The sequence below is a fragment of the Eublepharis macularius genome, chromosome 4, assembly GCF_028583425.1.
Source record: "Eublepharis macularius isolate TG4126 chromosome 4, MPM_Emac_v1.0, whole genome shotgun sequence".
Lineage (NCBI taxonomy): Eukaryota > Metazoa > Chordata > Lepidosauria > Squamata > Eublepharidae > Eublepharis > Eublepharis macularius.
In genome coordinates, this window is record NC_072793.1 from 169,490,875 (window position 1) to 169,515,969 (window position 25,095).

Genomic DNA, 25,095 nt, shown 5'->3' on the forward strand with positions numbered 1-25,095 from the left:
GACCCTTTATTAGCTCTTGCAAACAGAGAAACAAAAAGACAATGACTTTTTTTTTCAAAAGAAGGAAAAATTTAAAGGTGCACTTTAGGTCCCATCATGGCCAAGAAAATGTGCTCTCTAATACAAAATCTTTGAACTCCGTAAAATTTCTGTAAAGTCTGGCTGTGGTTGCTTAGTGGGGTTGGTAAGGCACTCTGTTCATGCTCAAAGGTATTATCAGCCAACAGAAAACTAGGCTGCAAACAAAAAGGAATAAAAAATTAATCCAGAAAGGTCAGGCAACATCCATCCAATGCTTACAAAAGACTGTAAGTCCTTCAGGATATAGCAGTGAACACTTTAATTAAGGCACAAATGTCTTGGCAGTGTTTTTTGGTATTGCCAAGCAACCCCAAAATGGCAGCCAAAATTGTACCTGATCACCATCAAGGACTCTTAATTCTTGATGTGGCTCCAGGAGCTGTGAACAGACAAGCCAGACCTTTCTATGAACCTGGAAAAATGCCCAGGTTTGCAGAAAAATATAAAATATTAAAAAAGAAAACCCACTGGGGGATTAATCCCCTCCATAATAGAAGCAGCACTTGTACCTTTTAACAAAAAAATGCCCTCAGTAGCTGTTGCTAGGCAACCTCAGTACTGCCAGTAAAAGACAAGGGGAGAGGGTCAGACCCTTTCCAGAGTTGTATTGACCTTTGAGGAAGGACTCAGGGCCAGGCCACATAGCAACCACTGGGTGACTGGCTGTCACCTAACTATCATGGCTCATCCAGGCCTTGTGGCTCCTTGATACAGTTTAACTGCAATCACCCCACAAAAGCCAGTGTGGTATAGTGGGTAGAGCTTCACACTAAGATCTACAAGAGCGGGTTTCAAATCCACAGTCTGCCATGGAAGCTCACTGAATGACCTTGGGCCAGTTAACCCATTTTCAGTCTAACCTACCTCACAGTATTGTTCAGCGGATAAAATGGAGGAGAGAATGCTAGTGTTGCCAGCCTCCCTTACCTCAAAAGCGAGGAATGGGGGAAGGGCACTGGCAGCAATGGGGGCCCAATCCAAGCTGCCTGTGCGCACACTTTTGGAGGCCCTGATGACATCATTTCTGGTTGAAAAACGGAAACAAAAGAGTCTCAGTAGGGCAGAATGAGCCCCAAACAAACAGAAAGTTTGTAACAGAAAAATAAAGCACTGAAAAAAATTCCCACCCCCCCGTCTCTGCTCTCAGCCACCTTGAACCCTGTAGTCCAAAGGAGAGTTTACTTCAGTGCACAGAAGGGTGTGGCTCTGCTCAGCCTGGCTCAGTAATTCTTCCAGCTCCCAGGTTAATTATGCGGCCAGGTGCCTGTTTGAAAGTGGGAGAGGACTAAGGAGAAAGATCCCATCCAATGCTGCAAGGAGCCTCACGTTCCAGGCCTGAATAGAGACTCCAGCAGAGATACCTCTGAAACTCTCAAAGCCCCCCAGAACTTCCAGAATCCAAAGCACTGAGGACATAATAGAGCCCTCTGGGACCACAGATTCCAGTAACACCTGGAAGACCAACAAGATTTTCAAGGTATAAGCTTTTGAAAATCAAAGCTCCCTTTGTCAGATACAAGCATCTCATGAATAGACTTTTGACTCTCAAAAACTTACACCCTGAAATTTTGTTGGTCTTCAAGGTGCTACTGGACTTGAATCTTACTGTTCTCCTGCAGACCAACATGGCTACTGACCTGAAACTCTAGGACCATGTGGTTCCTGTCAAGCATAGGTCCCAAAGCCTCGCTTCTGGGCCAAATCAGCCAGATATGGCCAAAACCACCCGAGGATGATGCCACCAATTACCATCTTTGCTACCTGGTAGAGAAGGATACCACTGTTTATGGTACTGATGGAGCAGGAACACTTTCGGCCCCCTCTCACTTCCCCAAAGCAGGCCTTCCCTTATAGCCAATGAAACAGTTCCGTTTCCCCAAACCTGCCAGAGACATGGGTTGAGGAAGAACCCACATTTAGATATTTAAACCTATGGGTTGGTATCAAGTCTCTTCATTAGATTTTTAAAAATCCTGTAATTGGAAGGTTTCTACACCTCTTCTACCAAAAAAGAACTTGGAAGTTTGACTACTGTATTCTCACAGTAAACAAGAAATCGATATTGGGCACGTGGCCAATCTGAGACGTACTATTTACCCACAAAGTGTTGAGATCTCCACACCTATCAAACACAATTTTTCCAAGAATTCAGTCACAAGGATCAGTCATGGTCCAAGGTGCCAGTCTCAGGCACCTGCAAAGATTTTTTTCTACAGCTTTATATACCATTTTAAAAGACATGCCGCACACTGGCACCGGACACACATTTTAAATATTTAATTAAAGTCCAATTAATAAAACCCCCACAAAGCACAGAAAAGAAAACTCGCAGTCTGAATTACACACTGTCTTATGCCAGTCTCAAACCAGGCTGGAGATATCTTCTCTCCTCAACTTGTCTATTTCTTTGCAGGATTTGGAAAATGCTTTCGCCAGTTTTCCAAATGTCAGAGTTAGATTGGCCTATATCCTGAAGCACAAAGAAAGGCAGCCACTAAAAAGGCCTTTCTTCATGTAACTACTTTCTGAGCCCTCAAAGCCTGGCCAGTTGAAGAAAAGCCTGTTTGGAACCAGCTACTGTGTGGTTGAAGGGGAAATTTCTACCCTTTGGTGGATAGTCTGAGGAACATGAAGGTTTGATCTTTGCCTCAAGGTCTTGTCACACACCGAGTGTTTACGAGGTTTCTCCCCGTGTGGATTCCTTGATGGTTAAGAGGGCAGAGCAAATCCTGAAGCTACTTCAACCTCAGAGCACATCTTTGCTTTCTTCCTTATGAAATATATTTGAGGCTTCAGTCATGGCTAAAGCTGTTTCCACAATCTAAGCAGTTATATCCTTTTTCCTGCTTTGAATCCCACCCCCCATGGTTACAGCCAGGTTTCTGTGCAGATACAAGTTCTTTTCAAGAGTTTATATAGTTTCAACCCTGTGTGGGATCTGTTGTTCCTTTAAGGTGTGAAATAGGAGAGAAGCTTTAGCCACAAGCTGAGTAGCTATGAGATTTCTCCTCATGTGGATTCTTTGAAGCTGTTGAAGATGGCAGCTCTGATTGAATCTTTTTCCACACACTAATCTTTCAAAAGGTTTCTTCCCTTATGGATTCTCTGATGGCGTTGAAAAGCATGACGCCAGCTGAAGCTCCTTCCACACTCCAAGCATTCGTAAGGTTTCTCGCCTGTGTGGACTCTTTGATGCTGCTGAAGATGGCAACTCCGACTGAATTTCTTTCCACACTCTAAACATTCAAAAGGTTTCTCCCCTGTGTGGGTTCTTAAATGCCGTTGAAGAGCGCCACTCCAGTTGAAGCTCATGCCACACTCTGAGCATTCAATAGGTTTCTCACCTGTGTGGATTCTCTGATGCCGTTGAAGAGCATGACGCCGGCTGAAGTTCTTTCCACACTCTGAGCATTCAAACGTTTGCTCCCCTGCATGAGTTCTTTGATGTCGTAGAAGATGGTAACTCCACCTGAACTTCTCTTCACACTCTGGGCATTCAAAAGGTTTCTCCTCTGTGTGGGTTCTTTGATGCTGTTGAAGACTGAAACTCCTAGTGAATCTCTTTCCACACTCTGAGCATTCAAAAGGTTTCTCCCCTGTGTGGGTTCTTAGATGCTGTTGAAGAATGCAACTCTGACTGAATTTCTTTCCACACTCTGAGCATTCAAAAGGTTTCTCACCTGTGTGGGATCTTAAATGCCGTTGAAGGCTGGCACTCCACTTGAAGTACTTTCCACACTCTGAGCATTCAAACGGTTTCTCCTCTGTGTGTGTTCTTAGATGCTCAAGGAGCACTGACCTGCATCTGAAGCACTTTCCACACTCCAAGCATTCATGTGCGTTCCATCTGCTATGCCTTGGAAGATTTACATTACCACTCTCTGAGCTGACAAATGGCCTCCCTCCTGAATGAATCCTTTGGTGTGTAATAAGGCTTACTTTCTGTGAGAAGCTCTTGCCACAGTCTGAGCAGCTATACAATTTCTCTCTGCCATGGGTTTTTTGATGCTTAAGGAGCTCTGCTCTACGAAGGAAGTTCCTTCCACAGTCCAAACATTTATGAGCCTTTTTTCCAGTGTGCGTTTGCAAACAGGTGTTATAATGGTTTTGATCTGAGAAGTTCATTCCACACTGCAGGCATTCATACGTTTCCTCCACCATGTGAATTACTTCACTGCTATCCCCTCCTTGGCAAGGAATGGATTTATCTCTCTCAACCATGTGGCTTCCTTTCTGTGTCTTTGGAACATCTCGATTCCTGAAGTTTCCTTCCACTTCTTGATTCTTCGGTTTATCTGGAGATAGCTGAAGCAGTTCCTCATCCTCCCAATTTTCCAAATTATCCTCTGTGGGAAAAGAAGAAAGAGATCTCATTAGCATCCACGCAAGTTCTGATCTGCACTTGAAGTTATATCCACACTAAGCATATTTCAGTGACTACTTCCTGCTGTACATTGAAATGTACATTAATTTACATCAATTGAAGACTTTTATACGGCTCCTTACCTGAGTGCATTCTTTGATGCAAAGTAAGGGCTGCTTTCTGAATGAAGCTCTTTCCACACTCGAAACAATTATGCAGATTGTCTCCTGAGCGAACGTGCTCCTGGGAGTTAATATCTGTGCTCTGAATGAAGGTCTTTCCGAACACCACACTGTCATTTTCATTTCCCTGGTCAGCATGGAGGCTTTTCTTCCTTCTTTTTTTGGCAGATACTTCTTCCTGGACTGGGTCTTCATGGAAGACCCCTCCTTGGCAAGGAATGGATTTATCCCTCATTGTCTCTACATGGCTTCCCTGCTGCCTCTGTGGTCCATCTTGATCCCTGAAGTTTTCTTCAACCTCTTCATTCTTGACTTTATCTGATGAGAATCCCAGGAATTCCCCAACAGTCTCCTCTACCTCTCCTGCTGGGATAAGGGGAGTAAAGCTATTAGCACTTACATAAGAAACCGAGCCACGTATCAGGCACTGCTAATCAATGGGTGTGCATTCTATTTCCTTCATCATCTCTCCCTCCACTCAAACTGAGCAACTGGTTCACCCTTTTCTTTGGCCAGGTGCTCCATTAGAACAATTTTTATATTCTGCCTATCCATTCCCTCCCCAGAACTTCCCACATGGACTTTATGGGAGGAGTCAGTGGTCATCATGCATATTGGTACTAGTGATGTGGGGGAAGTGTAATAACGGAGTCCTGGAAGCCCAATTTAGGTTGCTAGCTAGGAGACTAATATCCATGAACTCCAAGGCAGAGTTCTCTGAAACGCTACCTGTTCCACATCCAGAGCCAGATAGACATGGACAGTTGGGGAGCATCAATGCATGGATCAGACAATGGTGTAGAGATTAGGGCTTTAGATTTGTTAGGCAGTGGAAAACATTGTGAGACAAGCCACACAAACACAAAAGGGATGGGCTTCACTTGAAGCAGGATGAGACAGACTGCTGGTGCATAACATAAAAAGGTGGCAGAACACTTTTTAATTTGAAACCAGGGCAAGGCCAACACGAGATGGAAAGTATCCAGTTTGGGAAGACTGGTCCCAAAGGGAATGCTTCTGATTGCCCAAAAAGAGATGGAGTGGATATAGAAAGAGAGAATAAGCAGGATAGTTACCCAAAGGGCCCAAGCAGAAAAGGCACATGGTAAATATGTCTTAGACACTATGTGGAGGTATTCCATGGTAATGTTAGAAGCCTCTGAGCCAAAATAGGCATGTTGGAATGCTTGGTTTTAATGGAAAACATAGATATAACGAGCATAACATAAATCTGGTAGAATGGAGAGAACCAGTGGGAGACGATTGACCCTGGATACAAACTCTACAAGAACGTGCAGAGTGAGCGTGTCTTTTCCCACGCAAGCAATATTGTCAGCCCGCATCACCCTTGCCTGTTCCCCTGGAGAGCCGAGCAGTTGGTCTTCCTCAACGTCAACTTGCCACTCTGCTCTTCCCCACGTCAAACTTAGGTAGAAAAACAGTATGAAGGACACTTGATCCACTTGGCACACCATAAAATGCGCACTCCAATTTGGAACCCCCATCCCTGAAACACCATCCCAGCCAGCATGCTCTTGGACCTGGGCATAAATCTGTGCAAAAAAATTAAGAAAAGTAGTACCCAAAATGTTCTTTTGCTGCTGTAACAGGAAGATTCAGAGAGAGGTGTTAGAGAATTTGACACACCATGTAAGCACCACAAACAAGCTGAGACAAACCTGCAGAAACTCTCAAAATGAAGCTACTGGCTAGAGAATGCTGTTGTATCATTCTGTGTTTTTCATTGCAGGAGTGGGAGGGAACAGAAGACTAGCGATGAAAAACTGAATACAAAAATTGAATAAAAGAAATGAAGGGTTGCTGCAGGCTGCAGCTCTGTCTCGAAGTTCCTCTGAGCCAGTGCGGGTGTCAGAGGAGATTGCAGAGACAAGAGAAAGGAGAACTTGGGTTTCTCAAAATTACCCCTCTCTCTCACTTTCAATTCTGGGGCTTTCCTTTGGAGAGAGCCATTATACTAGCTCATACAACAATTGTGTTTGCTTGCCATTGCCTTCTGCTTGGTAGATCTGCTGCTGTAGGGCTGATGATGTGGGTACTTAGTTCTGTTCTATGGTGTTCCCACATTAGCCCTGGGTTCTGCCTGGCTTCTGTAAGTGCCACTGGTTTTGTTGGGGTAAGGTGTAGATGTCCCTTGCTTTAGTTTAGTTTTGGTGGCATTCACTGGTTCGACATTCTCTGGTCTGATGTTGGTCCCCTTACTCCACTTTGGTTCAAGGGGGGGATTCCATTCCCTTGCTTCACTTTGGTTCTGTTGGGCTTTCTCTGGGTTGACTGTATTTTGGAATGTGCCTTTGGCAGCCTTGCCCTGGGGTGTTTCTGCCTGGAAACCAGCTTGGAAATTTTCTCATCATAGAAAACAATGGAGAGTGGCTGGGGTCACCTTGTTCAGTGGCCCATATAATTGGACCCTGAGGTCCAAACTTCCTGAATCTGGGGGGTCTTTAGTGGACAGTCAGTAGTAGGTTCCCTGATAATTTGGTGTTGTTTCCTTGAAAAATGCACCCTCCCACCCACCACCCACCCCCACCTGGATAGTTTTTCTCATAGGGAATAATGGCTGGATAAATCTGGGATTCTCTAATCTTGCCAAACTGAATTAGAGAATCTTACCCAGATTTCAGGGATACATTTTTTTTAATATTCCCGAAACTTGGATTTGGATCAACTGATTTTTGTTGTTGTTAACTAGCCTCGTATTGACTGCATAAATATGTATCCCAGTCATGCCAAAGACGTGAAATTTCTAGATACCCTAAATGACTAGAGCAGCAGATCGTGGTACTGACCAGAGGGGAGGAAACCCTGGTTGTAATTCTCAGTGGTGCTGCCCAGGGCTTAGTGTGAGATGTGGATGTGGTTGAACCAATAGTTAACAGTAACCACAATGGCATCACATTTCATTTATATGTGTGAAAGTACCAGGGAAATCCAGCACAATCATACTTGGAGGGAAATCATCTAAAATGAGGCACCTGGTAAAAGGGATGTTGAGAGGAACAGTCAAGAGGGTCAACTCTCAACAAGGCTCAGGGGTTACTCAAAACCTCAGTACTAGAGACTCAGTTAGAATGTATACCACAGGTCAGGAAAGGTAGAACAAAGTCCAAGAGGTCACCAGGCTGGCTAACAAGCAGGGTTTAGAAACTAGGAGGCTTGTCCAAATGAGGCAAAAAACCGAAACACAAATCCGCACAAAGGAAACGCAAGCAGGCCATTAGGGATGCAAAATAAAAGGATTTTGAGGAACATACTATTAAAAACATCAAGACCAACACTAAAGAATTCTTTAAATACAAAATTGTGTGTTTTATCATTTATTGCGTATTGTTGTTGTAATTTATTGTATTACTGTATGGTGGTGTTACCCGCCCTGAGCTTGCTTGTGGGAAGGGCAGGCAAGAAATCTAATAAATTAAATACCTCAGGAGCAGGAAACTGGCTAAGGAAGAAGTTGGACCACTGGATGAAAATGGAATTAAAGGAGTACTAAAGGAGGGATATGGGATTGTTGAGAAACTAAATGAATTCTTGTTTGTCTTCACTGCTCAAGAAATAGGGCAGATACCTGAATGGATGTTTTCAGGAGGAGAGGATGAGGAGCTGGGGCAAATAGTGGTTACAAGGGAGGAAGTTCTAGACAGATTGCAAACTAGCAAATCAGCAGGACCAGATGGTATCCATCTTAAGAGTACTTGAAGAACTTACATGTCCCTAAGATCAACTTCTGTACTAGAGGACTGGAGAGTGGCCACATAACAACCATTTTTAAAAAGGGACTGGGGGCGGGGAGGAAATTACAGGCCAGTTAGCTAAATGTCTGTTTGGTGTAAATTAATAGAAAGCATTATTAAAAATGAAATTGTTAAGCATATAGAAGGGCAAGCCCTGCTGAATAATACCAAAATGGCTTCTGCAAAGATAAGTCCTGTTTCACTAGGTTTTAGAATTCTTTGGAAGCGTCAATAAACATGTAGATGGGAACGAACCTATAGACATTATTTATTTGGATTTCCAAGAAGCTTTTGACAAACTCCCTCACTAAAGACGGCTGAGCAAACTTCACAGTCATGGGATAAGAGAATAAATCCTATTATGGATAGGATATTAGCTTTAGAAAAGAAAGCCAAGCGTAGGAACAAATAATCAGTTCTCGCAATGGAGGGATGTGAACAGTGGGTCCTTCAGGGATCTCTGATCAGGACTGGTGCTTTTCACCTTGACCTGGAGGTAGGGGTGAGCAGTGATGTTACTTAGGGTGGTTAAAAATGGATTGCAAAGAGCTCCAAAAGGATCTCTCCAAACTGGGGGAATGGGCGTTAAAATAGCAAACGTTTCAGTGTGAACAAGTGGGAAGTGATGCATACTGGGGCAAAAAATTCCAAATTTCACATGTATACTGACGGGATCTGAGCTGGCTGAGACAGATTATGAAAGGGATCTTGAGGTGTTAGTGGACAGCTTGATGAAAATGGTGACCCAGTGTGCAGCTCTGTGAAAAAGGCAACATCCAAGCAGATCATAAGAAATAGAGAATAAAACTGCTGCTATCATGCTACTCTTATACAAATCTTTGGTGAGACCACATTTGGAATACTTGGTACAGTTGTGGTCACCACAACTGAAAAAGGATATTGTAGAGCTTAAAAAGATGCAGAAAAAAGGAACTAAACTAATCAGGGGTCTATAGCAACTGCCCCTTAAGGACTGGTTAAAATGCTTAGGGCTGTTTAGCTTGAAAAAAAAGTGAGCAAGGGAGACATGATTGAGGTCTGTAAAGTTATGCATGGTATGAAGGAAGGGAACAGGGAAAATCTTGTCTCCTTCTCTCATAATACTAGAACCTGGGGTCATACGCTGAAGATAATGGGTGGGGACAAAAGGACAGACAAAAGGAAGTACTTCTTCACATGGTGCACAGTTAAATTGTGGAAGTTGCTGCCACATTATGTGGTGACAGCTGCCAATGTGGAAGCCTTTAAAAGGGAAGCGGACAAATTTGTGGAGGATGAGGCTATCAATGGCTACAGTACCTAAGGCACTGTGCCTCTTTAAATTAGTTGCTAGGGAGCACGGGCGGGAGGATGCGGTTGCAGCCATCCTGCTTATGGGCTTCCTAGAGACAACTGGTTGGCTGCTGTGTGAGCGGAGTGCTGGACTGGAAGGGCTTTTGGTTTGATCTATCAGGGTTCCTCTTTAGTTACCAGCCCTTTTCCTTGGATAATCCAGTATTTAAGGATAAAGCAGCCCTTAAAGGGATTAGAAAGGCTGCTGCTGAGCTCAGTCCCAGAAGGCGTCTCTCCCTCCCTCCTTACCCTGCAGGCTAGCCTCTCCATCCGCCTCTTCCTTGATGTCCACTGAAAGTTGCCTCCACTTCATCTCAGATGGATCCTGGCCCACCTCAGAGACGCTCCCAGGTGCCTCCTCCAACAGCATCTGCAACAACAAAGAGGGCCCTTTCAAGGAAAGAGGGACAAAGATACAGGGGGGGGGGAACAGAGGGAAGGGTTCTGTGCCCCACCAACTTTAGCAGATTTGTTGGGATGTAATAGAGAAAAATCAGATCAGGGGTTCCTGAAGGAATACAGAAAATTCTGAGTGTTATGTTTTAAAACAAAAACCTCTCGAACCAGCCTGGTTCACTTGCAACTGACCCAGGGAGGAAGGGTTTAGCCATAACTATCCACTCAGTTTTTGATGAACTTGTATCAAGATTCCTGAACACATTCACAAGACATTTTAATATAAAATAAAAATAAAAAATATTAATAGTTACATGAAAACAAGGCAAAAGCCTGCAGGTTCTGTTAATATTCAGAATTACCAAAAATGGGCCATTAATATGAATTAGATCCTTTCATGACAGATGAATTCCCTTCCAATAAAGTTTTCTTCAAAAGAGAATTCTTAAACATGGGAAATAAGCTGGTCTGAGTATACTCCTAGAGTAATGAATTCCCCGAGGAAGGCACCACCACCAAGAAGCCCCAAACATACTGGGAGCCACTGAACTGCAGGGGGAGGAGGGAGATGGGGGGAGATCTTAAGGACTCTCAGGGCCCAAATTTGCAGATGGCACTTCAGGCCTCCCCTGTGAACCCAGCAGAAGGGCCTCACCTGCGTTTCTTGCCAATTGGCCTCTCGCTGCCTTAACAAGAATTCCTCGGCCAGGGCCACTGCCTGGGAGCAGCTCTCAGGGCCACTTTCCCTCACCCGGCTCTGGATTTCCGGAGGCAGGACGGTCAGCAGCTGCTCCAGGATCCAGAGATCCACAATCTGCTCCTTTCTGTGATTCTCCACTTTCAGCCACCCACGGCACATTTCCCGAAGTCGGCTGTAAGCCCCTCGTGGCCCCTCGGCCTCCTGGTAGCAGAAACGCCTGAACTCTTCATGCTGCTTCTCCCAGGTCAGGGCGTCCCCTTGCAAGATGGCTGCCTTCACCTTCCCATAATCCTCTCTGTCTCTGACATCCAGCCTGTTAAAGGCCTTTTCAGCTTCTCCACTGAGGGCTGGCAGGAGTCGGGTCACCCACTCTTCCTTGCGCCACTGACAGGCTTCAGCCACTTGCTCAAAGGAGGCCAGAAAGGCCTTGGCATCCTGCCAGGATGAGGGTCTCTCTGGGAAGGTTGAGATTCCCCATCCAGACTGAGGGTTTTCCACTGTCCTGAGGTACTCCTGCCACTGGGCTTCCCACCGCTCAAGGGAAAGGGAACTCTCTCCTCCTTGCTGATTCACTGGATCTTCTGGTATCCTCTGTGGGAATTTCCCAATACTCCTGTCCTGGAGGACGGGAGATTTTGCTATGCCCTCTGGTGACTCCCCTACTGTGGTGTCTTGCCTCTCTATTTTCATATTGGGCGATTGCTCACAGATGTTTTTTCCTATAGAAAACTGTGGCCACGAATTACAATGTTCTAGACTGGGCTTCTCTCTGGAAGAAAAAGACAAAAACAAACCTGTATCAAGATGCCTTTCAAAACACTTTCATTGATAAAAAAATCCATTATGAAACACATTTATAGCTGTAACAACTTTATCATTAATATTTTACTATTTGTTTGGGATTTCTATTGAACAAAGCTGCCCCTGATATCTCACCATTTGTATCAGCAGTGAGAGACTTAGGTAAACTTCAACATTTTCAGCTAAACTCTCTCAGGAAAAGGGAAAATTTTGGCTTTGATGCTGATGTTGATTTCTAATAATAAGGTTGTACAATTTGATTTAATCCTTCATATTAATAATGGGACTATAATACCTTTTGACTATTTGCAGGTTAAAATTATCCTGGTTAAAAAGTTTCAAAGTCACCAGTGGTTAAGAAAATATACAAATGCAGAAGAATTACACACACAGGATAATAAACATTTTATTTTCTAAAACAGTTGGGAATATATGGAAATTAGAAGCCAATTCTAAACAAAGCTTTCATTTGAAGATCAATATAGATTTGGTTCATGAGATCCCAAATAAAATTTGGAAATATGCATTTTCCCAAGTTTTTTTTTTACACTTCCCTTGCAATTTAAAGGAATCTAACAAAAATGCTATTATCAATGGCATTTTTCACCTTACAAGCTTTCTAAAACCTGTAAGACCTCTGAACGCTCATGGTGGTATTGCAAGAGCCCTAAGGCATTTTTAAAAATATATATGACAGATTTGTAAACATGCCAAAAGCTACTGGCAGTCTGCTGTGAGGATGCTTAACTATGGTTTGAATACAGAAATTATTCTGCAGAAACTCTCTTGCTGAAGTCTACATTTCCCGGACAGTTGAATGGAATTATAATGTACCTAATTATGTCCGCTAGATTAGACTTTGTAAGATATTGGAAGAAAAATATGGTCCCTAGGGTATAGGAATGGCTTGATAATAGTAATGAGACATTTAAATTTATTGTATTAATTTTTATGAAAAAAGGGGAAGATGTTAAACAAAACTGAATTGCTATGGTTACCCATTATATGCAGGATGTGTGATATTGTCCATAAATGTCTTATTTTATGTTGTATGTTTTGTATTTAATATATATATAATAATAACGATGACAATTATAGAAAAGACAGAAACAAGAAAAGGAAAGACCAGATAAAAGTAGTGTTGAATCCTCTGAGTTTCAAATAGTGAAATCCTAATCAGAGTTACTCCAGTCTAAGCCAACTGAAACGAATGGGCTTAGACTTGAGTAACTCTGCTTAGAATTTCTCTGTAAGATATGTAAGCTACAGGTAAAAGGACATCGGTATGATTTTATATACAGAATTCTTTATTAAATGCATACATTGAAATTTTCATTCAAATGTTCAGAATTTCTTTTAAATGTGGGAATCAGAACTTTTATGCCTGGTCTCGTCTGTATAAACACATCACTCTTCTGAAGAGCAGTGAATTCATCCATCGGCAAGAACATTCATTTCCCATAGAGATTCGCATGAAACTGCCTTATATTGAGTCAGGCCTTTAGGACATCTACTCTACCCTTCTATGCTTCAACTGACAGCAGTTTCTGGAGCCTCTGCCAACCATGTTATTTGGGCTAGCTTTGTGAGGAGGTGTCTGGGATCAAACTGGGGACCTCCTGAACACAAGGCACATACTTAACCACTGAACTATGGCTCACCCTCACTTCTACCCCACAGAAATCCCTTCATCCCATTCCAAGCACCACCTACAGAAGAAAGATTGAAGAAGGTGCCATGTGGTGTCAAGAGTTCCTTGATCATTCAAGACAGCATATCTCCACACACATACAAAAGAGGTGAGCACACATCAGTGTGCTGGCCCAACCTCTTGCCAGCACTTGTTCGTGGTTATATCAACCAGGACAACCAGCTATTGGACCAGAGGAAAGACTTGGTGAAATATTGGGTGGTAGACAATGAAAAAAGAATATTTCCCCTGAGAAAGCTGTGATATGACAAAACAGGAGATTAGCTAGTGTACTGTCGGGATCATTTTGTGTACCCTTATCTCCATCTGGGTCCCCTGTGGCAACTTTATTTGTAGAAGATCTCACCAACTTCGGAAGGCCACTTGGGTTGCGTCTCACTGTGAAAAGATTGAAAGATACTTACCTTACCACCACAGAGACTATTTAAAACAGTTACACAGGAGAAGAACAATTACCAGTCTTACAATACTGTATCCACTCTACTTTCCTATGTACCATTGGGTTGAAAAGTTACTATATAGATTGTGATATTTTTGTACTATTGGACTATTTATGAAAATTGCTGCTCATCATTGTATTTATTGAACATTATGAATAGTTGGTTGTTGTGGGTTTTCCGGGCTGTATTGCCGTGGTCTTGGCATTGTAGTTCCTGACGTTTCGCCAGCAGCTGTGGCTGGCATCTTCAGAGGTGTAGCACCAAAAGATAGAGATCTCTCAGTGTCAGACACTGAGAGATCTCTATCTTTTGGTGCTACACCTCTGAAGATGCCAGCCACAGCTGCTGGCGAAACGTCAGGAACTACACTGCCAAGACCACGGCAATACAGCCCGGAAAACCCACAACAACCAGCGTTCTCCAGCCGTGAAAGCCTTCGACAATACATTATGAATAGTATTTATTATTAACTACAGTAGGATTACCCATGAATTGAATTTATTGTTGTATATGTACTATTCTCTTATTTGAACTCCTAAGGGGTTTGTATGTATCATAAATATTGTACATTATGATTGCATAGCACTTGCACTTTATATGGTTTATCAGCTGTGAATACATATTGGGAAATTTGTACTTGAGATTATTGGAATGATTACAGGAACACAGTGTGTTTATTTCTTGTAAGGGGGGGAGAGGAAGGCCAAGGACTGCTGGGAAAATAACTTCTCCCTCTAGGCAGGAAATTCCTCCAATAGACAGAAGTATTCTCTAGACACAGACACTTCTGAAGATGTGTAAGTCAATTTTTCTCCCAAGAATAAGCACAACCAATGTTCCCTCGCAACTAATTCCATAAACAACAGAATTAATTCAACCAGCAAAAGAAAAACGTTAATAGCACAGTCTGTCATTCAAGGGAATAACAATGCAGCCATCCTCTTGCAAGCCCCACAAAGCTGCCGAGAGAATCAGAGAGAGCCTGATTCCCCCAGAAGGCGTTTCAATTTCTGGACAGGGCCACAGAGAATCCCACACTATATTACGCACATTCACTCTTGACCAAAGGAGGGTCTGTCGTGTTTCCCACATCTGGGCTGTATTCACACACCTGCTCCAAAGTAGTTCCATTTGCCATCACAGGGAATAGATTCTTTTGAGGAAAACAGACAATGAAACCGAGAAGCCCTATTCCATTGTTCACTGGATGTTCCAATCTTTTATTGTATTGACTTGTACAGTATATGTGGGCTATAAATAAAGTAAATACATATTATCTCCCTACCCACCCCCACCAAGTCTTCATGAGGCTTTCAGCTACTTGAAGGATCTCAGTAAAAGTGGAGAACCGGGCGGTACAGGCGCTGTCCTCTCTCTCAGGCCCGGCGGGCGGGGGGATGGGAGGCCATGGGCCCAACTCTGCCCCCAGCACAATCCGAGGCCTCTCCTGACATGCCACGTTTTGTGCCCATGCCAATCCAAACGCTCTTTGCACAAGAGCTGCAAAACAATCCAGCCGGCTCCGCAGGGGGGTGCTTTTAGTACAGGGTTTTGAACTGCAAAGACCTGCAAGAGCATCTGCTCCCCTCCTGCTCCTTGCTGCAGATCCAGCCCCGGTTCAAGGGGCCGGATCCAGAGCTGGCAACCCTCCTTGGGAGCAAAGACGGGGGGACAGCGGTCGCCAGCCTGATTTGTTCCTTCCCGGCCCTGCTCTGCACGAGGGGCCCAGAGAGACCCCTTGCAGGGCGGCTGAGCCTCGGGGAGCTCCTCCCTCCCTCCGCACCGTTCCTTACCCTTCCAGGCAACCCCAGGCCGGCTCCAGCCTCAGTCTTGCAGCTGTCCAGCAAGCAAAGCCGGATCCCGAAAGGAGGAGGAAGAAAAACTCAGGGGTTCACTTCCTCCTTTGCGGCCTCTCTAGAAAACAAAGCTTTGTCACTTTAACCCTTTCTAGTACTTGCACCCAAAGGGAAGGGAGAATCCTTAATGTTTTAACGCGTATTGCTAACTCCAGGTTGGAAAATTCCTGGAGATTTGAGATGGAGCCTGGGGAAGGGGCGGATTCAGCATGGGAGAGCCCTCAGCAGGGTATAGTGCCATAGAGACCACACTCCAACACTGCCATTTTCTCTAGGGGGGAACTGATCAGTGGTAATTCCAGGAAACCTCCTGGACCCAGCTGGTGGTTGGCAACCCTAGCTTAATAGTATTTTAGGAAAAGTTGGGAGAAACGTGTTTTTCTTTTAGGCTGCGCTGTCGAATCCCAGAGATGAAACAATGCCCAGTTCCTTAATTGCAGTTTCTAGTTTCTGGTTCGCAAATCCAAACACAAATATTGGGGGAAATTGAAAGGCTCTGCACCCTAAAATAAAGTTTAGAGGAGCATGTAACATACACACCCATGTTCAGGAGACTCGGCCCTCTAAGTGGACCTATGCTGAGTCCTGCTACAAAGTCCAGTTCTTGAGTTAACAGCTTCAAAGTACAGCGTTCCCAGGAAAAATGAACAAGCCGAAAGGGTGGGGGGGAGATGCACTCGGAAAAAAAATCTTTGGATCACCCCAAATCACAAAAACCCTGCACTCCAGAGACCGTCCCCTTCAACAAGGAATGCGCTGGCACCGATCCAAACAAATGGTTCTGGAGCTAAGAGTTCCTATTTGGGCTTAGATCCAGAGGAATTAGCCGTGTTAGTATGTAGTAGCAAAATAGTAAAGAGTTCAGTAGCACCTTTAAGACTAACCATCTTTACTGTAGCATACGCTTTCGAGAACCACAGTTCTCTTCGTCAGATGCATGGAGGTTATGAAGAAACTGGCTAGATATATATAGGTGGGGAGGGGAGGGGAGAGTAGATGCAAATCAGTTGCAAAAGTCATGAAAGCTGGAGTGCACAATCCAGGCTGGGTGTGGGGAGGGGAGGGGTCACGCTCTCCCCTCCCCTCCCCACCTACATATATCTGGTCAGTTTCTTCATACCCTCCATGTATCTGACGAAGAGAACTGTGGTTCTCGAAAGCTTATGCTACAGTAAAGTTGGTTAGTTGTATTTGGGCTGCCTCCCAGAACCTTGTATTGGGAAGAGATGTGAATAAGAAATGCATGTCCTCCTGATCCTGGCTTTTAGATTTGGCTTGTATAGTCTGTGGTTCTGAATATGGTAACTCTAAAGGGTTTTGACTCGGGCAGCACATTATCAATGATCTGCGTCCATCTACTACCACCCGATGTGCTGACCTGCCGCTGGACCCAGATTTCCTGCATATACAAGCATGCTTACTGCTGGCCAATTGTGACTGTGATCCTTGAGTACGGGGGGGGGGCACTCCGTGGAAGTGGCCAAAGTCTCTGACCTACCTTACCCAATGCTGCTTGGACAAGATGCCCCAGGTTCCCAAGACTCCTTCAGTGGGCCCTAGAATCAGCGCAGCCAAAACTATCCTCCTTGGTACCTCCAACTACTTTGGCTCCAATCAGCGATAATATGAACCAGCCCATCTCGGTGCTAATCCAAGACGCTGTCAAAAAAGTTTAGGCTTAAGGTGAAACATTCCAAGAAGCATTCCAATGCAGCAGAAAACAGTCCTTGGATTCAGCTCTACTTTGGTGGCATTGAGCCTGCCTGGGGTCTCAAGAACTCCTTCTCCGACTCCTAGGCAAAGTTCAAACGACGCTTTTTCCCTCTCAGAGAGAGAAATCCCAGAGTATAAATTTTGTGCACATCAGAAAAATAAATACATTCCTTGCTGGGTTCGGGTCAGTGCCAGGTGGGGGAACCCTCCCCTGCCTGGCACTGACCTGATCTGGGCTCTTTCAGCCCTGATCCAGGCCCTCTGTGGTGGCCCCTATCCTGTGGAAAGACCTGCCTGAGGAAGTCAGAAGAGCCCCCACTCTCCTGGCTTTCCATAAATGATGCAAAACCGAACTATTCAAAAAGGCTTTTACTCAAATGGGAGGGCTGTATTGTAGGGATGGGGTCTCAGATGCTTCACTAACAAGTTGGGGATCATAGACTTCATCACTATTTTTGCCTTATCTGCAGCTTTAAATATGTACTCCTACCTACAACCAGTGCTCCATGTTGACTAAAGTTAGTCCTAGAATTGATTATGTTTTGCTTCAGTATTTTTTCTGCTCTGTCTTGAATCCTTGCTAATGCTATGTCTTTAAACGTGTATATGTTTACCTTATGGTATTGTATTGAAATGTACTTATTTGATACTGATTGTATTATCCTCATACTGAGTTATCCGCCTTGAGTCTCAGAGACAAAGGTGGACTATAAATGATGTAAACAAACAAACAAACAAACAAGAACTGCACTTATATACTGTTCTTCTAGACAGATTAGTGCCTCACCCAGAGTAGTAAAAAAGTTAGTGTTATTATTATCCCCAGAATACAGCTGAGGAGCTGGGGCTAAGAGGAGTGGCTTATCCAAGGCCACCTACTGAGCTCATGGCAGTAGTGAAACCACTTAATCACTGTGCATATTGGTTTCATATTAGGTTCATCAAGCTTGATGGTTTCATATTACATATAGATCCTTAAATATTTATTCATAGACTCAGTCACAAAGAGATAACTGATTGAATGAATGGCTTTGATGTCTCATTACACTCTCTCATAACTATTAATCTTACAAAGGTTATGCAGAGAATTTCAGGTAGGTAGTCATGTTGGTCGGTATTAGAAGAAAAAAATTATGCATAGTAACACCTTTAAAAAAGACAACAATTTTCAGAGTATAAGGGTCTGTGAATCAAAACTCACTTCATCAGATGCAAATGACCCCCCCTTACCCCTCCACCTGCCAGCCCTTCCCAGACCCCTCTTGCCCCCATACCTGCCAGCCCTCCCCAGACCCCTCCTGCCTCAGCTTTCCCCAGACCCCCCTTGCTCCTCCACCTGCCAGCCCTGCCCAGACCCCTCCTACATCTCAGCCCTCCTTAAAACCCCTTCCCCCTCCACCTGCCAGCCCTCCCCAGACCCATCCTGCCTCTCGGCCCTTCTCAGACCTCTCCTGCCTGCCAGCCCCTCCCAGACTCCCTACCCCGCCAGCCCTCCCCAGTCCCAGCTTTCTAGAACCTATTGTATTTAATTGCCCAATGGGCTTTGTTTCTAGTTAGGCATAAAGATGTTCTTTGTTAGTGCACCTATCATAAATCATGTCTTGGTCACAAGCAGGGAAGGTCAGCCACACTAACTGGTTTTCCACACAATAACTTGGATTGGAGGGCTATTATTCTCCTATATGAAGCTTGTGGTATAAGGTAAGGCTCCTGCTCTCGCTAAACATCTTTCCACATTGTAAGATTTTATATGGCTTCTCCTGTGTGAAGGTTTTTAAAAAGAATTTTTACAAACTTTATTTAAAGTACAGTAGAGACATCTGACAGTGCATAAAGGATCTTGAATAAAGTATAAAATGTATTGTCGAAGGCTTTCACGGCCGGAGAATGATGGTTGTTGTGGGTTTTCCGGGCTGTATTGCCGTGGTCTTGGCATTGTAGTTCCTGACGTTTCGCCAGCAGCTGTGGCTGGCATCTTCAGAGGTGTAGCACCAAAAGACAGAGATCTCTCAGTGTCACAGTATCTACTCAGGAGGGGTGGGGTTGAGCTGAGTCATCCTGTAAGAGTTTCCCAGGGTGTGGAATGCTAATGGCGGGAGGCTTCACTGTATCCTGAGGAGGTTCTTTTGCATATGCATTGGTGCTTGATGTGCTAATCTTCTCTGCAGGGCTATTGTCGGGTATAGAATGTTTTGTTAGCCTGGTGTTTTTCAGAACTGGAAACCATGCTCTGTTCATTCTTAAGGTTTCTTCTTAACCTGTTGAAGTTTTGCTTATGCTTGTGAATTTCAATGGCTTCCCTGTGCAGTCTGACAAGGTAGTTGGAAGTGTTGTCCAGTATTTTGGTGTCCTGGAATAAGATACTGTGCCCTGTTTGAGTTAGGCTATGTTCAGCCACTGCTGATTTTTCGGGTTGTCCAAGTCTGCAGTGTCTTTCATGAAGACCTGGATATGAGGTTTATGTGTCCACAAAAAATCTCAAAGGGGAACAACGGAGCAAAAAGTTGGGATGGAAGTACATCGGACCTTATACAATTCTTGAAGTAATAAATGGAGTGGCAGTTAAACTAGACTTGCCAAAGAATTTAAGATATATACACCCAGTATTCCACTTCAGCTTACTGAAGGAAGCCCCAGAGGCAGACACTTGGCACCCGAAATCTGGAGTTCCTCCCCCGCCGCCCTCATGGTGGATGGACAACCTCATTATGAAGTAGAAGCAGAGTTGGACTCAAAATGGAAAAGAGGAAAATTGTTTTACCTCATTCAGTGAAGTACTTTGACCAGAGTCAGAATGAGTGGATTCAATCTAAAGATGAAAAAGCTAAAAGACTCATAGAAGCTTTTCACAAACATTATCCTGATAAACCAAGGGAGGGATGATCTTATTTTAGACTAGAAACAAAGCCTGTTGTGGGAAAAAAATACAATGGGCTCTAGAAAGGGGAGAACGGATAGGCAGGCATTTCCTCCTCTGTCACTGATCCTGGCCAATGAAGGAAGGCGGTGGACATTGTCAGCTGCTCCACAACTGATCTCAGCAACGTGAAGGGGCGGTGGGCTTTGCTACCTGCTGCATGTCTGATACAGGTCGGGTAAAGGGGGTCTGGCACTGGCACCTGCTCCGCTCCTGATCCCAGCCAGGTGAAGGGAAAACAGGCATTGCCTTCTGCTCTGCGCCTGGTTATGGCTGGGTGAAGGGGGGCAGGCATTGCTGCCTGCTTTGAGCCTGTTCCCTGCTGGGTGAATGGAGGAGCGGGCATTACTTCCTGCTCTTCGCCTGATCCAGATAGGTGAAGGCGGGCAGTGGGCTTTGCTATGTGCAAGGGGGGCAGGCATTGCTGCCTACTCCAAGCCTGATCCTAGCTGGGTGAAGGGGGTGTAAGCATTGCCATCTTCTCTGTTCCTGATTCTGGCAGGTTGAAGGGGGGGAGGAGATTGCTGCCTCCTTGGCACCTGATTCCAACAGGGTGAAGATGGGGTGGGCACTGCCATGTGCTCAGTGCCTTATTCCAGTAGGCTGAAGGGGGTGAGCAGTGTCACCAGCTCCACTTCTTATCCCGTCTGAGTGAAGGGAAGAAAGGAATTGCCTGTGCATGATCCCACCCAGGTGAAGGTGCTGGGTGGGAAATGGCACCTGTTCCACTCCTGATCCCAGCTTGGTGAAGGGGGTGGGCATTGCCACCTGCTCTACTCCTAATGCCAGTTGTGATAAGGCGGGGGTGGCCATTGCCACCTACTTCACTCCTAATACCAGCCGGGTTAAGGTGGGGGAGGGCATAGCCACCTGCTCCACTCCTAATACCATCTGGGTTAAGGCAGGGGTGGGCATTGCCACCTGCTCCACTCCTAATACCAGCTGGGTTACGGTGGGGATGGGCATTGCTATCTGTTACACTCCTAATATCCGCTGTGTTAAGATGGGGGATGGGCACTGCCACCTGCTCCACTCCTAATACCAGCAAAAACCATGTGATGTGCCTAACAACAACCACAAAAGTTTATTTAATACATAAATAAAATTACACAGTAAAACACGTATACATTAAAACAACAATTCATAAAACTGATTCTACAATTCACATACGGAAAACCATTAATACGGTTGCTAAAATACAGGTACCACAGATTAATAAAGTGCTGATGCTACAAATTGCTACGTAAATTCATTGCACAATTAATTATTAAAGTGCAAGTGAATGGTAACAACTCAGCATGTTCTATTTCACAGGTCCTGGATAGCAACAGTCCAATAGTGAGTGAGAAATTCCAGTGAAATAAAGTCAACTCTTGTTGTGTATTATTTCATTTCTTCTTGTTTGTTATTTCATAACGGCTGTGTGAAATCCAAAGGTTGGTCCATACAAAAAGGATACAGATAAGAATTCCTTGTTACATTACGGTTTGTTTCATCATTAGTTCACCTAAGAACTAATTTGCCATTTGGGCAATTACTTAGAGCGAAGAGAAACTCTACTAATCAGATTGACTTTGAGACCGAGAGTAGCCACATGATGACAGACTTTAGAAAGCGAGGATATCCCAACAGGGTCCTAGAGAGTGCCAGACAACGGGCAAATAACATAAACAGGAAGGAGTTGTTTCAAAATAGGGAACACACCAAAACCAAACATACCGTCTGTGTTTTGGATTATAGTACAAAAGCAAACCAGATTCGTCAGGCTATTTTGGAATATTGGCCATTGATTAGTGAGATCCCGGGTTGCCAAGAATATCCCTTAATAGCCTATAGAAGAACATGTAATATTAAAGATATGATTAGACATTCGGATATACGGTTAAAAATGGATAATTTAAACTCATTCCTCCCCAAGGGTTTACATAAATGTGGTAGGTGTAAACAATATCAATTAATTATGAATGAAAATGAATTGCAGGAACTTAACATCAGGGTGCCGAAAGTTTTTGTGAATTGCAACTCTGAACATGTAGTATACCTTTTAAAGTGCCCATGTGGTCTCTTGTATGTGGGCAGCACTGCGCGTTCCATAAGAGTTCGCTTAGGCGAACACCAGTCCCGAATGAAAAATAAGGTCCAGGAGGCACCTTTGGTGCAGCACTATAGTGATTATGGTCATAAAGAGACAGACATGAAATTTACAATCTTATATAAAACGGAACAGAAAGCTTTGGAGAACATAACAAAGGAGCTTAGGAGAAAAGAAACATCCTGGATTTTTAAGTTTAACAGCTTGATTCCAGGAGGCTTAAACATTGCCAATGATTATTCATGTTTTCTGGGCTGAATATTGATGGTGTTGAATGCATTTATTTGTAAACAAAATTCCCTTTAAGAGGTGATTGTTAGCATATTTGGGCGTGGAGTGGCTGGATACATTAAGCTTGTTACTGGATACACAGCATTATTGAATGGTTTTTGTGAATAAGTACTTATGAATAAGTTTGATAGATTTTTAACGTGAGTAATATATCTTGCTTGTATTTTTTAACCATGTTTTTTAACAGATAATGTATTTATTGACTATTACTTTTGAATTTTAGTACAGTGTGCTCTCTGACAAAAGATTATATGAAACGGGTCACATGAGGATCTAGATAACCCGTCAGAGGACCAGCCTTTGGATTCCACACAGCTATTATGAAATAATAGTGTTCGACAATATACCCTGGAAATTTATGATAAAAGTCCTGGAAGAAATGCACTTTGGAGATAATTTTATTAACTGTGTGAGAGCTATTTATAATATACAAAAGGCCTGAATAATAGTTAATGGAGAATTAACCAACATATGCGAAATGGGAACAAGACAAGGTTGCCCACTGTCGCCCCTTTTGTTTATATGGTACTAGAGGTGCTAAATAGAGCCATTAGAGAGGAAAGTAAGATCGAAGGTATTAAAGTTAAAAAAGAATCGTATAAACTAAGACCATTTGCAGACAACCTGGTCTTCACCTTAAAAAATCCGCTAGAGGGAATAGAGGTATTAATGTACAAACTAAAGGAATTTGGTGAAGTAGCAGGTTTTAAAGTCAATAAAGGAAAAACAAAGATGCTAACGATGAATATGCAGGAAAAAGAGAAAAGCCAACTGACGGGAAAAACAGAATTTACAACTGAAAAAAAGGTTAAATGCTTAGGGATAATACTGACAAATAAAAATATGATGTTGTTCCAAAACAACTATGTAAAGGTATGGAATGAAATTTAAAAAGACCTAGAAAGATAGGAGAAATTACAATTATCATTGTTAGGAAGAATTTCTGTTATTAAAATGAATGTTCTGCCAAGACTGTTGTTTTTGTTTCAGACAATCCCAATTTTAAGCTCTGATAAGCAATTAGAGTTATGGCAAAGAGATATAATGAAGTTTTTATGGCAAAGGAAAAAAACACATATTAAACAAAAGCTTTTGCAAGATGCAAAGGAAAGAGGTGATTGGGGCTGCAGATCTAAAACTATATTATGCAGCTGCCTGTTTAGTTTGGTTAAAGACTAGATAAAGTTAAAGAATAGGAGACTCCTGGAATTAGAAGGACATGACCTAAGATCAGGGCCGGCACCACTGTTGAGGCGGTGAGGCAGGGGCTGCAGGTGCCAGGCGCCGGAGGGGGCGCCAGAGGGGGTGCTGGGGGTGGAGGTGCGTGTCCTGCGCCACGGGCGCTCGCCCTGCGCCGCTGCCGCCGCCACCGCCGCCTGCCCCCTGACAGGCACAGCAGCCACCGGCAAGGATCGATAGGAAGCTGGGGTGGCGCGCGGCGCGCGGGCAGCCTCCTCACTCTGCTCCAGCCACCCACGTGCCGGCACTGTGTGATGACGTCATCATGTGATATCATCACGCAGTCTGGGGGACGCGCGCGCAGAGTGTACGCGCGAGGCTTGCCTCCGGTGCAAGAAACCCTGTTGCTGGGGCTGCCTAAGATATGGGTGGCATGGATACCTGTGGTACAATAAGATCAACATAAATTTAGATTTTAAGAACCATATCATACATCAAGCCCTGATACGAATTTGGAATAAATTCAAGGCAAGAATAACAATAAAAACACCATTATGGCTTTCACCACATGAGGCATTATTTAAAAGGGAAATAGTATATAAAGATAAGTGGTTAACATATTACGATCTATGTAATTTTTCACAAGGGGAGATAAAAATGCATTCTAGAGAGGAATTGAGAAAGCCTTTGACTGTCAGTGGTTTGTGTATATGCAACTATAAGAAAGGTTTAAAAATGACCTTAAAATGTATGGTATGGAGGAAACTATAAGTACATTTGAAAAAGAGTTATGTAAAAAAGGTCACTTAATATCTATGTATAAATTTATGCTAAAAATCGAACTAGAAGAAGAACAAGTGAAGGACTGTATGGTTAAATGGGCTAAAAACTTTGGATATAATATCCATATGGAGCAATGGGAGAAAATGTGGAATTACGGTCTAAAATTTACATTGTTATAACTTGTAAGACAACTTCTATAAAATGATGTATAGGTGGTACATGACCCCACAAAAATTAGTTAAGATGTTTAAGGGGGTGTTAAACAAATGTTGGAAGTGTCAAAGAAAGGAGAGTTCCTTCTACCATATGTGGTAGTCCTGCCTGGTTGCTAAAAAATATTGGAAACAACTACATCTAACAATGCAAAAAATATTAAAGAGCAACCTACAACTAAAGCCAGAATTGTGTCTATTGAGTTTATTGGATATTTCAATAGAAAATGAATTTAGAATTTTGATTAGATATATGACAACGGCTGCAAGAATAATTTATGCACAATACTGGAA

At 43.6% G+C, this 25,095-nt stretch overlaps 1 protein-coding gene across 1 annotated transcript; it reads right to left on the bottom strand.

Annotated features, from left to right (window-relative positions):
- Positions 1-2,337: 2,337 nt before the first annotated feature.
- LOC129328674 (zinc finger and SCAN domain-containing protein 2-like) lies at positions 2,338-15,609 on the bottom strand. Its single transcript, XM_054977897.1, has 5 exons — positions 15,552-15,609; positions 10,762-11,575; positions 9,960-10,080; positions 4,588-4,992; positions 2,338-4,427 (listed from the first exon to the last, which is right to left on the bottom strand). Exons 2-5 carry the CDS (start codon positions 11,494-11,496, stop codon positions 3,151-3,153), a joined length of 2,538 nt encoding a protein of 845 aa, XP_054833872.1. The 5' UTR covers positions 11,497-11,575; positions 15,552-15,609; the 3' UTR covers positions 2,338-3,150.
- Positions 15,610-25,095: the final 9,486 nt, after the last annotated feature.